The sequence below is a fragment of the Phocoena phocoena genome, chromosome 20, assembly GCF_963924675.1.
Source record: "Phocoena phocoena chromosome 20, mPhoPho1.1, whole genome shotgun sequence".
Classification (NCBI taxonomy): domain Eukaryota; kingdom Metazoa; phylum Chordata; class Mammalia; order Artiodactyla; family Phocoenidae; genus Phocoena; species Phocoena phocoena.
Genome location: NC_089238.1, coordinates 17,695,578 through 17,708,085, shown reverse-complemented (window position 1 = coordinate 17,708,085; position 12,508 = coordinate 17,695,578). Strand labels below are relative to the sequence as shown.

The 12,508-nt window shown below is 44.1% G+C and overlaps 1 protein-coding gene and 1 non-coding gene across 2 annotated transcripts in view; both read left to right on the top strand.

Moving 5' to 3' along the window:
- WDR88 (WD repeat domain 88) overlaps nt 1-3,609 on the top strand; it is a 38,773-nt gene extending 35,164 nt beyond the window's left edge. Inside the window, exons 11-13 of the mRNA XM_065898355.1 lie at nt 655-814; nt 2,407-2,747; nt 3,130-3,609. Of these exons, the coding sequence (XP_065754427.1) occupies nt 655-814; nt 2,407-2,747; nt 3,130-3,609 (981 nt within the window). The remainder of the gene's footprint in view (nt 1-654; nt 815-2,406; nt 2,748-3,129) is intronic.
- On the top strand, nt 2,889-2,962 carry TRNAT-AGU (transfer RNA threonine (anticodon AGU)). Its single transcript has one exon. It is a non-coding gene; the product is annotated as a tRNA-Thr (tRNA).
- Nucleotides 3,610-12,508: the final 8,899 nt, after the last annotated feature.

Here is a 12,508-nt window from a genome sequence, read left to right as displayed (position 1 = left end):
TTGCCGCCTGCCGGCTCGTCTCAGGGGGACCGTGCTTTGGTGGGAGCCCCGAGAGACCTCTGCCCATGGCCTGAGAGCCCACCCCCTGGTGTTGCTCACTTGTTGGTGGGAAAATGTTGCAAGTGAGCTGTGCCACTGTATCCACTGTCCTCTGGGTGCTTCGGCTCAAAGATAGAGGAGGATGCTCAGCACCTTCGTCATCTAGGAAAAAACTCCTGCTTTGTTCAGAAGTCTTGCCTACTTGATTCTCAAAAGTTAGGTATCCCCAGGATGTCGGGGAGTTAGGATAGCCCCTCGGCCCTGTACTTTTGCTCTGCACAGAACAGAGGGTGAGGTTAGACGCCCACCCCAAATCCTCAGCACCATCAAGTGGCTTTCCACTCCTCCCCGCCACCCTGGGACCCCACAGCAGGGGACATGAGCTGGAAGGGCCTGCATAGCTTTTGAGAGGGAAAAGAGCAGGAAGCCTTTGCTTATTCCCTCTCAGTGGCCTGCAGTTTCTATCCTTGTGCACTTAGAGCCCCAGAGAGGGCAGGCAGCTCTTGCCTTGGCCTGGCCCAAGGCAGTTGGATCAGGGGGGAGAATTCTAACTGCATGCCTTGATCTCCTCTGATCAGCACCTCCTTTCTACTCTTTTAAAATATTTCATGTCAGTGTGAAGAATGTGACAGGCCTTTCTCCATCTACGAAAGTGACATCTTTTCTGAAACAGTCACCAAATGTGTGTTCTGCCGGATCGATGCAAAAGACTTGTCAACAGAGGCCTCACCATCATCAGAAGGGGAGGTCTCACTGTCAAGGGAGCGCAGCCTGGGTGAGGATGGCTGATGGCCACTGGAGCCTTTGGGTGACTCGAGCACAGGCCACCTGTCATATAGGTTTCGGGGCTCTGCACAGGCCTTTCTCTGGGGCCCGTCCCCAGCGGGTGGGCCTGTCAGGCTGGGGCAGGGGCCACGCTCTGGCTGGGCTCCCACCACTGTGCCGCCTCCTCAGCTCCACAGCCCCTTGGGGATCCCTCTGTCTTTAGTTTATATGCAGAATAAATATAGATTCTTTTGGAAAACAAGTGTGCATGTGAATTCTAGAAACATTTTTGTTCTTTCTAAATTCTATGTCCTGGTGTCCATCCTGTCTCATTTTTGGAACACATTCTGGTCTCTGGATTTGCCCTGTAAAGCAGCCGCAGCCTCTTCATTGTTGAATGAAGAGGAAGCTGTGTAGCTCCATCTGTGGAGTGGACTGTACCGTGGCACTGTGGGTGCCTCCCTGGCTAAGGCTCCCAGATGGTCACTGCTCAGAGCAGAGGAAGGTCTGGTTAGGCAAGTGGGTGGTGGGCATTTCCATCACAGAATACTTCTTGCTCTCCACCCCGGTTTCTTTACTGTCCAGGATGCCCATGCATGTGTACAGTCTCCTTCCTGCTTCCACGCATACAATGTAATCAATTACTTCACAAAGAGCAAGGTATCAGTTAAACGTGAAGGGCTCCCTTTTCCATCTGGTATGGCTTACAGGATTTCCGTCAGATATCATTAGTATGCCCCTTAGTCCTTTTAAAAAAACTTAGTTGCAGGACTGATTTATTTAATGTTAATGGATTGGCATCCCATCATTCTGCCCATGAGCACCATAACCTGGTAGTCATTGCTTGGGCAGCTCCTGTGCTTGGTGCTACGCTCCTTAGTCACAACCAGGATGGCTGCCCAGCTGCAGCAGGCTGTTCAGTATTTATGCATTAATTTACGTGAATGATGCATGAACATGGCAAAACTCCACTGCATCAGCCTCCCAGCAATTGGGCTCTTTTTGGAAGAGAAGTCTTATCCCTTCTCTGGCACATGAAGACATACATAAATGTATTCTTCCTCACTGCTGTGGAGGATGTCTGGCCTGCATCCACTGTCCCCACGGACGGGCAGTTAGGTTGCTTCTTGTTTTTAGCTATTACAAACAATGCTGGAGTGAACCTTCTTGTGTACATACTTTTGCAGAGACCTACAGTTCTGTGGATTAGGCTCTCCCACTGGAGAAATCGCTGGGTCAATGGATTAGCAGGTTTTGGTTTTGTTGCTGCTCAAAGGCACTCTAAAAAGTGTTGTGATGAAGTGGCTGATGTGTCTGAGTGAGGAGCCCCAGAGGGGCAAGTGAGACGCCGGAGTGGGGAGGGCTTTGCCTTCCTCTGGCAGCGGAAACCTTCCACGTACGGTGTTGATGCTCTAAGGCCAGCGGCCTGGGCCCCTTTAAGCTGTTGATCGTTCCGTGCCTGCTCAGGGTCTCTTCAGTGCCCCCGGACTCTCCCCGTGCTCAGGGTCCGCGGAAGAGGCCCAAATGAAGCTATGGTTCTGGTTTCCACCAGCGGGCGGATGAGCCCCCAGAGCTGACGGCGCCGGAGACCCCGGTGGTCAGCGTGCGGCCGAGGAGGGCAACCGGCCTCCCAGGCTGAGGGTGCCAGTGTGATGGGTCCGACACGTGGTCACTGCGGGATCACGGCCGGGTTGAGCCCTGATCCAACGCTGGGGAGCCGGCGGCCCGGTCGTGCTAGCGGGCCCTGGATCTCCGGACCGGGCCGGGGCTCGGCCTCGCCGGACAGCTTGCGTCAGTTCTGGAGGGCCGAAGACCAGATCTTTCGCGAGCATTCCCCAAAGATGGGCCACCCTGGCTCCACGCCGGGGTCGGACACTGCAACGCTGGGAAGACTAGCGGGCCCGGCCCGCCCGCTGCTCACTGCCCGAGCTTCCGGCTTCCGAGTACAACTCCTCGGTCTAAGCCGCCTGCGACGAGGACCTTACACAGCGCATGCGTCAGCCGCCGACAAAATTTGTGCGCGTGCACGCAGCCTATACAGTAAATGGTGATGAGGAACGGACTCTCGCGGTAGTTGTGCGGGCGGCGCCGTGGCTTAGTTGGTTAAAGCGCCTGTCTAGTAAACAGGAGATCCTGGGTTCGAATCCCAGCGGTGCCTCGACCGAACGTCCCGGCTCTCTTTTTACCCACGCCCTGTTTTGCTCTGCGCCCCTACCCAGTTCCTCCTCTCTTTGAGGGTATGAGGGGCAGCTTAAGAAGCCAATTTAATGCCCCCCTGCCCGCGGCGGTGTGGGGCGCTGGCCCTCCTCGGAGTCAACCCCTTAGCGTTTCCTTGAGCTGCGGGGCATCCTTGACTCGGCCTCCGGAGCAGAGGGGAGGTCCCCTGGAGGCGGCGCGGGACTCCCCGGGTGCCGTGGGAACACTCCTGGGGTTAGAGATGACCCGCAGGGCGAGCAACCTGCCCAGGTTCCGCCGCCGCTGCGTTGGGAGGCCGAGCCCGGGCACTTCTCCGTCGATTTATTCCGGACGCGGCCGACTGGACTTGACACCTCTCACATAGGCCTGCTGACTTACTCCCCTCTCTCCAGCCACGCGATCCGGATCATCATTCCCCAGATTGAAGACTGGGGCTTGCAGAGGTCAAGTGAGGCCCAAAGTCACGGGCACCTGGGAGAGCGGAGGATTGAACCTGGCCAGCTTGACCCTCAGGCTGATGAAAGAATGAAATTTCCAGGGAGGGAAGCTGGAAATTTGGGACTTCCTGTGCCAAATTTAGAGCCGGCTTCTCCAGAGGGCCCGGTGTGAGGCTGAACTCTAAGGCCCGGGGCAGACGGTTGTGGGTCCTGACCCAGAGAAATTGCATCGGAGTCTCTGGGGGTGCAGTGAGGCATTGGAATGAAAAGTTACCCAGGAATTCTCATGTCAAACGAAACAAAATTCAAGTCAGATGCAACAGGACAGTCCCAACGAGCTGCAGAAATTGCAGTTATGGTATCAGCCTGTGTTCCCAATAGACCACCTGCCCCAGAAGCAGCTCCTTTCTCTCCTTCTCCCACGGGTCTGAGTTTAGTGTGTGTGTGTGTGTGTGTGTGTGTGTGTCCTCCCTCTTCTTTGGGGGTCAGTTCTCGCCCTTTGCAACTTGGTTGTTTTTGATTGGCGTTGCACAGGAAAACCTGTAGGGATACTTTGAAGCTTTGCATTTCTGTTGGGATCATCCTCCTAATCCAATTGGAGATGAGTTTATTGGTAATAAGGCTTGAGTCACTGTGGCGCTGGTTTTTTTTTTGTTTTTTTTTTTCTGGCTCATCTTTACTGCTAGCCTGAGGTATTCCAGGTCAGTTTTGAGCATTTACCTATTAGGTGGCTAAGGGGAGATGTTGGTTGTGGGTGTGAGTCTGGGTCTTAGGGAGGGTCAGCTGGAGAAAAGCATTTGCGGGTCACCAGTCTTGCGTGCAGCAGTTAACTCTGAAGGTTGTTGCCAGGGTGAGCACTCCTGGGCAGTGAGCAAAGCCAGAAAAGACAAATAGGCCCAGGGTTGAGTGCACCCCTCCTTCTTTTCTTTAAAAATGCCATGCTCTTCCTGCTTGCTGTGCCCTGTGCTTGGAATGCTGTTTCCTGCACCTTTTGCAGAAATGGGTCTTTGTCATCTCCTGGCCTTTAGCAAGTGTATCACCTCTTTGGGAGGCCTCCCCTCACCATGCTCTGTCCAGGAGTCTCTGCCACCCCCCCAGGCCAGCATCCAATACCTCATCCTGCTTATTTCCTTTACAGCCTTTTCACGGTCTGAAATCACCTTGTCTATTGCCCATTTTCTCAAAGAGAATTAAGCCCCGAGAGGTGGGGAGCCACATATGTCTATTTACCTGATGGTTCTTGGAATATAATAGGCATTTGTGGACACATGACTTTTAAAAAATTGGCCACATTCTCTTGATTGGATTATGCATTTTGAGGGTTTTTTTTGGACAGCTAGCCTGTCTCTTCAAATGCTGTAAGGCAGCAATTCACAAAATGTGGTTCATGGACCCCTAGGGGTCCCTAAGACTCTTTCAGGCGGTCAAATCTGTTTTCATAATGATACTGTTACATCGCTTTATCACTGTGTTGACCTTTGCACTGATGTGCTACAGCAGTCCGCTGGCACCTGAGCAGGAATCAAGGCAGTGGCGCCAGGGGGCCCTAGGGATATTTATTCTTCATGACCACACTTTCACAGAAAAAAAAATTTCCCTTAAGAATGTGCTTATGAAGCAGTAAGCATTATTAATTTTATTAAATGTTAACACAAGTACTTTTAATATTTTGTGTGAGGAAATGGGCAGTAGGCAGAAAGCACTTCTGCCGAGTACCGAGGTACAGTGGTTGTTCTGAGAAAAAGTACTCGTGTGATTGTCAGCTGACAAGACCACGTTTTTCGTGGAACAGCATTTCTACTTGAGAAGATAACTGGCAGGCAAACTATGCTTATTCAAACTTGGGTATTTAATAGACATTTTCTTGAAAATGAATAAAGTGAACCTATCACTTCAAAGAAAACAACTGACAGTAATTTGTTGCCAACAATAACATCTGAATTTCCAAGTGAAAACTAAAATTTTAGAAAGGTTTTATACACCATCATGAGTCTGACAGTTTTCCAATATTTAAAATCTTTCTGATGAGATTTGTGGTTATATTAATGAATATATACTTTTGACATTGTATAATGAGATAGGTCAACGTTTGGAAGATATGCGTAATTCAGTGAGCCAATATTTTCCAAATGACCGATGCGTGATCCATTTAAAGAGGACAGTCTACCAGTGTATTTTAATGTAACAGAGTACGAAAAGTTCATTGGTACGGTTTCAGATTCCACACTACCATTTACTCAGTTTTGGTGTAGTATAAAAGAATATCCACAATTTTCTGGAAAAGGCTGTTAAAATACTCCTCCCTTTTCCATCTATGGAAAGGACATATGAGGACACATTTCTTCCACTTCAACCAAAATAACATATCACAACAGACTAAATGCAGGAGTGGATATGACAATTTAGCTGCTTTCTGTTAAACCCAACATAAAAGAGATTTGCAAACTGTAAAACAGTGCCATCCTTCTCACTCAATTTTGTTTTATTTTGTAAATAGTTTCATAAAAAATGTTATTTAACACGGAATGGGCTTATTATTGTTATGTTAAAATGAATTAATACATATTTTAAATTCTTCTCAGTTTTAATTTCTAATATCTCAAATATTGATAGATATTCCAAATAAACAAAAACTTATCTGGGATCCTCAATAATTTTTTTTTGTTTGTTTTGTTTTTAATAATTTTTAAGAGTACAAAGAGATCTCAAGATAAACAATTGAGAACCACTGTTTTAATGCAAAAGCTTTTGGAGCCTTGCAAGGTTTTAAGAGAGGCAGAATAAGTGAGAGTACTGGGGTGTGTGTGTGAGGGGTTGCAAGCATTCCCCTCAACCCACTGAATCCACTTCTTTGAATTATGGTGACTGTGGATTGGAATGTGGTGACAGCACCGTTTTCACTGATTGATGACTCCTTTGATAGTGTTGAGTGAATTGTCTTGATTAGATGACAAAATTATGATTTAAATAAAGTTTTGAAATCATACCAATACATCCTCCTGATGAAAGTTCAAATAAGAAATGTATAGACCAAAATAGGTGAGAAGCAATATAGTGTTATAGTTAACACAGACTCTGGAACCAGGCTGCTTTGCCATGTACTAGCTGTTAGCTGTGTGTATTTGTTACCAGTGATAAACTCTGGGCACATTTCTTATCTTCTCTGTGACTCAGTTTCTGCACATGTAAAATGGAAAGTATAATAATAATTACCTCATTTGGTTGTCCTAAGGACTAAATGAGTTATTTTCATAACTTATTTTCATGACCTTAGTTCACATAGAGAAAGTGCTTCATAAGGGTTTAATGTTAGGTCTTCAACTGATTGGATGAGGCCCACCCATATTAGGGAGTAATAAGCTTAACTCAGTATTTACCCAGTAATTAACTTACTCAGTAATATGCTTTACTCAGGCTACCAATTCGAATGTTAATTTCAGCCAGAAACACCCTCACAGACCCACCCAGAATCATGTTTGATCAAACATCTAGCCATGCTGGTGACCCAGTCAAGTTGACACATAAAATTATCCCCCCTAAAAAACCCATATCCCTTAATTATGAGGGTTCTAATTTCTCCACAGCCTTGACAACACTTATTATTACCTTTTTATAGCCATCCTAGGAGGTTTGAAGTGGTATCTCACTGTGATTTTGATTTGCATTTTTCTAATGACTAATGATGTTGAGCATCTTTTCATGTGCTTGTTGGCCATTTGTATATCTTCTTTGGAGAAATGTCTATTCAGATCCTTTGCCCATTAAAGGATTAATGGGTTATTTGTCTTTCTATTATTGCACTGTAATTATTCTTTACATACTCTAGATACAAGTCCGTTATCAGATATATGATTTACAAATATTTCGACCCATTCTGTGAGTTTTCACTTTCTTCATACTGTCATTTGAAGTTCAAAAATTTGTAATTTTGATCAAGTCTAATTTATCTGTTCTTTTTCCTTTTTTGCTTATGCTTTTGGTGTCTAAGATTGCATTGCTAAATCCAAGGTCATAAAGTTTTAAGTTATGTTTTTTTCTAAGGTTTTGAATTTTTTGCTTTTACATTTGGGTCTCTGATTCCTTTTGAGTTAATTTTGTATATCATGTGAAGTAAGGGTCTAACTTCATTATTTTGCACGTGGATATTCTGTTGTCTCAGCACCATTTATTGAAAATCAATTGACCATAAATATGAGTGCTTATTTCTGGATTCTCATTCCTATTCCATTGATCTATATGCCTGTGCTTATGTGAGTATCACACTGTTTTGATAACTGCAGCTTCGTAGTAAGTTTTGAAATTGGGAAGTTTGAGTCCTCCAACTTAATTTTTCTTCGAGATAGTTTTGGCCACTCTGGGTCCCTTGAATTTACATATGTATTTTAGAATGTTTGTCGATTTCTGCAAAGAAGCCAGCTGGGATTTTGATAGGGATTACTTTGGATTCATAGATCATTTCAGGGAGTATTGCCACCTTAACAATAGTAAGTCTTCCAATCCATGAACGTGTCATGTCTTTCCCTTTATTCAGGTCTTCTTTAATTTCTTTCAACAATTTTTTTTTTTTTTTTTAGTTTTCAGAGTATACATTTTGCACTTCTTCTGTTAAATTTATTCCCAAGTATTTTCTTCTTTTTGATGTTATTGTAAATGGAATTGTTTTCTTAATTGCTTTTTCATATTGTTCATTGCAAATGTATAGAAATACAATTGGTTTTGTATTTTAATCTTATATCCTGAAACCTTGCTGAACTTGTTTATTAGTTCTAATACTTTTTTAGTGAGTTCCTTTGGACTTTTTATATACAAATCATGTATTCTGTGAATAATTTTACTTCTTTTTTCCATTCTGGATGTCTTTTATTTCATTTTTGTGCCTAATTGCTTTGGCTAGATCCTCCAGTACAATTTTTAAAAATTTATTTATTTTATTTATTTATTTTTGGCTACTTTGGGTCTTTGTTGCTGCATGCGGGCTTTCTCTAGTTGCAGCGAGTGGGGGCTACTCTTCGTCGTGGTTCGTGGGCTTCTTATTGTGGTGGCTTCTCTTGTTGGGGAGCATGGGCTCTAGGTGCATGGCGTTCAGTAGTTGTGGCTCGCGGGCTCCAGAGCACAGGCTCAGTAGTCACAGTGCAAGGGCTTAGTTGCTCTGTGGCATGTGGGATCTTCCCAGACCAGGGCTCAGAACCCATGTCCCCTGCATTGGCAGGCGGATTCTTAACCACTGCACCACCAGGGAAGTCTCTCCAGTACAATATTGAATAGAAGTGGTGAGAGCACACATCCTTGTCTTTTTGTCTTAGGGGCAAAGCATCCAGTCTTTCACCATTAAGTATGAGGTTAGCTGTGGATTTCTCATAGTTGCCTTTTATGAGGCTGAAGAAGTTCTCTTCTATTCCTAGTTTGTTGAGTGTATTTATCATGAAATGGTGTTGTATTTTGTCAAATGCTTTTTCTGCATCTGTTGAGATAATTATGTGGTTTTTGTTTTTTATTTTATTGATATGATATATTACATTAATTCATTTTTAGATGTTAAACCAACCTTGCATTCCTGGGCTAAATCTCATGTACATGTGTTTTTAACATAAATGATCAACAAATTCATCTTGCAAGTCTTTCCAGGTGTGTGCCCCTAAATTCTTTGTATTCTCTTGTGTTCCTGGCTTGGCTGTGGCTGTGGCATGAATCAAAGGACCCCTCCCTTTTTGGTGGGCATTGTGGTGCTATGGGGTTTTCTCTGAATCTCACCACCATGGACAAATCTGGGATGTTACTCGCCTCACACACAGGTTTCTTTGCGCACATGAGTTTTTCTAAGACAAAGTTGAGAAAGGATTGCTGATGGTAGTGTGGATAGGCCACACGTTTTCCCCCTCTTCCAGCTGTTCTAGAAAACCTACTCCTCCATACCTGCCAGCCCTGGAGCCTGCCAATATCAGGAATAGCTTTTTAAAATGCCATCTCGTTGTTTTAACCCGTATTTCCCGTGCTTCCAAGTGGAGTTGGACATCCTTCTATGTTTATTGGCCATTTGCATTTCTTCTGTGAATTCCCTGTTCATGTCCTTTGCTCAGTATTACGGTTGTGTTGTTTGCTTTTCTTATTTGATTTGCAGGCAGAATTTACATTAGATAAGAATCCCTTGCCTTTTGTAGATGCAATCAATATTTATCTCTCATTCTGTCATTTGCCTTTGAACTTTGTTACAGAGTCTTTTGTCTTTTCATTTATTTATGTCCTCTTTCAAGTCCTTTGGTCAGTTTACACTGTTCCTAATCTAGGTCTTGTATTATTCCTTGCTGGGTTTATTTCTAGGTATGGTGAGTGGGATAATTTTCCTATTATTTTAAAATTCCTGTACTCCTGCTGTGTAGGAATGCCCTTGATATTTGGATGTGGCTTTTTACAGTCTTTTTTATTAAAAAAAATAGATTTATTTATTTACTTATTTTTGGCTGCGTTGGGTCTTCATTGCTGCACGTGGACTTTCCCTAGTTGCGGCAACCGGGGCCACTCTTTATTGCGGTGCACAGGCTTCTCATTGCAGTGGCTTCTCTTTGTTGCAGAGCACAGGCTCTAGGCGAGTGGGCTTCAGTAGTTGTGGCACGCGGGCTTCAGTAGTTGTGGCTCTCAGGCTTTAGAGCGCAAGTTCACTAGTTGTGGCGCACGGGCTTATTTGCTCCGCGACATGTGGGATCTTCCCGGACCAGGGCTCGAACCCGTGTCCCCTGCATTGGCAGGCGGATTCTTAACCACTGCAGCACCACGGAAACCCCTGGGTGTGTCTTTTTTAAGCAGCCCTGTTGCCTGACTCTCTTACAGTTTGCTTATAGTCCCTTCAACATTTTGTTAGATTTTTGGGCAGATCCTGGGTCGTGCAAATAGGGATATTGAACGATAAATTTAATCTTAAGGGGAAAAAAAGATAACTTACAAGCCAGAAAGAGATATCTGTAATACATATGAGTAACAAAATAATTTTTGGCAGAGGAAGGGCCCAGTGGGGTTAGCAGAACAGTAGAAATTATGTCATCTTATCAGAATTTGAAAAGCCAGGTTATCAACAATCCAAGTATTTCTCCAAGAAAAATTAGTATTTAGCAAGAGGAATTAAAACAATATCCACAAGAAGACTTGCACACAAATGTTCACAGATGCTCTAAGCACAATAACAAAAACTGGGACCAGCCCAGCTGTCTGTCACAGGAGATAAACTGTGGCATATCCAGGCCATGGACTTCTACAGAGTAACCAAAAGGAATGGACTTCTGATACTTACATCCATGTGTATGAAATCTCACATTGGGCAGAGTAAAACAGTACAGAATTTATGATTCTATTTACATAAAACTTGAGAAAGTGCCAATTAATCACAGGGACAGTAGATTAATAGTTGCCTATATGATGGAGGGATTGACTGAGAAGGGGCACCAAAAAAAGCTTTTTGGGGTGATGGCAGTGCTCTTTATCTTGGTAGGGGTATGTATTTATCAAAACATTTATTTATTTACTTATTGTGGCAATCTTTGAAAAAATTGTATTGAAGTATAGTTGATTCACAATGTTGTGTTTAATTTCTGCTGTACAGCAAAGTGACTCAGTTATACACACATATATATATTCTTTTTCATTATGGTTTATCACAGGATATTGAATAGTTCCCTGTGCTGTACAGTAGGACCTTGTTGTTTATCCATTCTATATGTAATAGTTTGCATCTGCTAATCCTAAACTCCCCATCCTTCCCTCCCCCAGGCAACCGCAAGTCTGTTCTCTGTGTCTGAGAGTCTGTTTTGTTTCACAGATATGTTCATTTGTGTTGTATTTTAGATTCCACATATAAGTGATATCATATGGTATTTGTCTTTTCTTTCTGGTTTACTTTGCTTAGTATCTCTAGGTCTATCCATGTTGCTACAAATGGCATTATTTCATTCTTTTTAATGGTTGAGTACATTCCATGGTGTGTGTGTGTGTGTATATATATATATATATATATATATATATATATATATATACCACATCTTCTTTATCCATTCATCTGTCGATGGACATTTAGGTAGCTTCCATGTCTTGGCTAATGTAATTAGTGCTGCTATGAACACAGGAGTGCATGTATCTTTTTGAATTATAGTTTTGTCTGGGTATACGCGGGAGTGGGATTGCTGGATCCTATGGCAACTCGAGTTTTTGGAGGAATTTCCATACTGTTCTCCATAGTGGCTGTGCTAATTTACATTCCCACCAGGAGTGTAAGAGGGTTCCCTTTTCTGGGTGTGGCAAGTTTCGAGGGTTACCTCTAGGGAGTCAAGAAGTAAAGCCTGGTGCTTAGTAAAGCAGCCCCCAGTTAGCCAGTGGTGGCCTTTGATCTCTAGAATACCTTGGAACTTGATGGGGGGAGGGTGTCCGGACTTCCAGTGACTATCCAAACGTAAGCTTGTTAGGTTCTTGCACTAATAAAGTGGTGGCAGCTACTGCCCAAAGGCAGCCAGGCCAACCTCGGGCCACAGAATCTAGTTGTTTGGAAAAATAACGTAGCTTCTGTATTAGGACTCCCAGAGCTGTCCCCTGCTTTTCAGCCGTGTACAAAATGAAGGGCTTTTTAAAATCGGGGAGACCCAGAGCAGGAGCATTAGGGAGGTCCTGTTTGATACTATTAAGAGACTCTTCCTGTTCCCCAGTCCAAAGTAATGGTTCTGTATCGGGGCTTTTAGTGGTTTCATATAGGGGCTTAGCCATTAGCCCAAATCCTGGGATCTAGATTCTGCAAAACCCTGCCATGTCTAAAAAGGTATGGAGATGTTTCTTTGTCTTTGGGGCACCGAGACCTAATATAGTTTGTTTTCTACCTTGAGACAGCTGTCTTCTTCCAGAGTTTATAATGTAACCCAGGTACTTAACTTGTTGCTTTGAGATTTGTGCCTTTTTCTGGGAGACCCTGTAACCCTGGGCCCCAAGGAAATTAAGAACTTCAATGATGTTCTCCTCTGAGGCTTCCATGGTAGGGCTACATAATAATGTATCATCCACATACTGTAGAATAGCCCTTTCTTTTAGGCATATTTCCC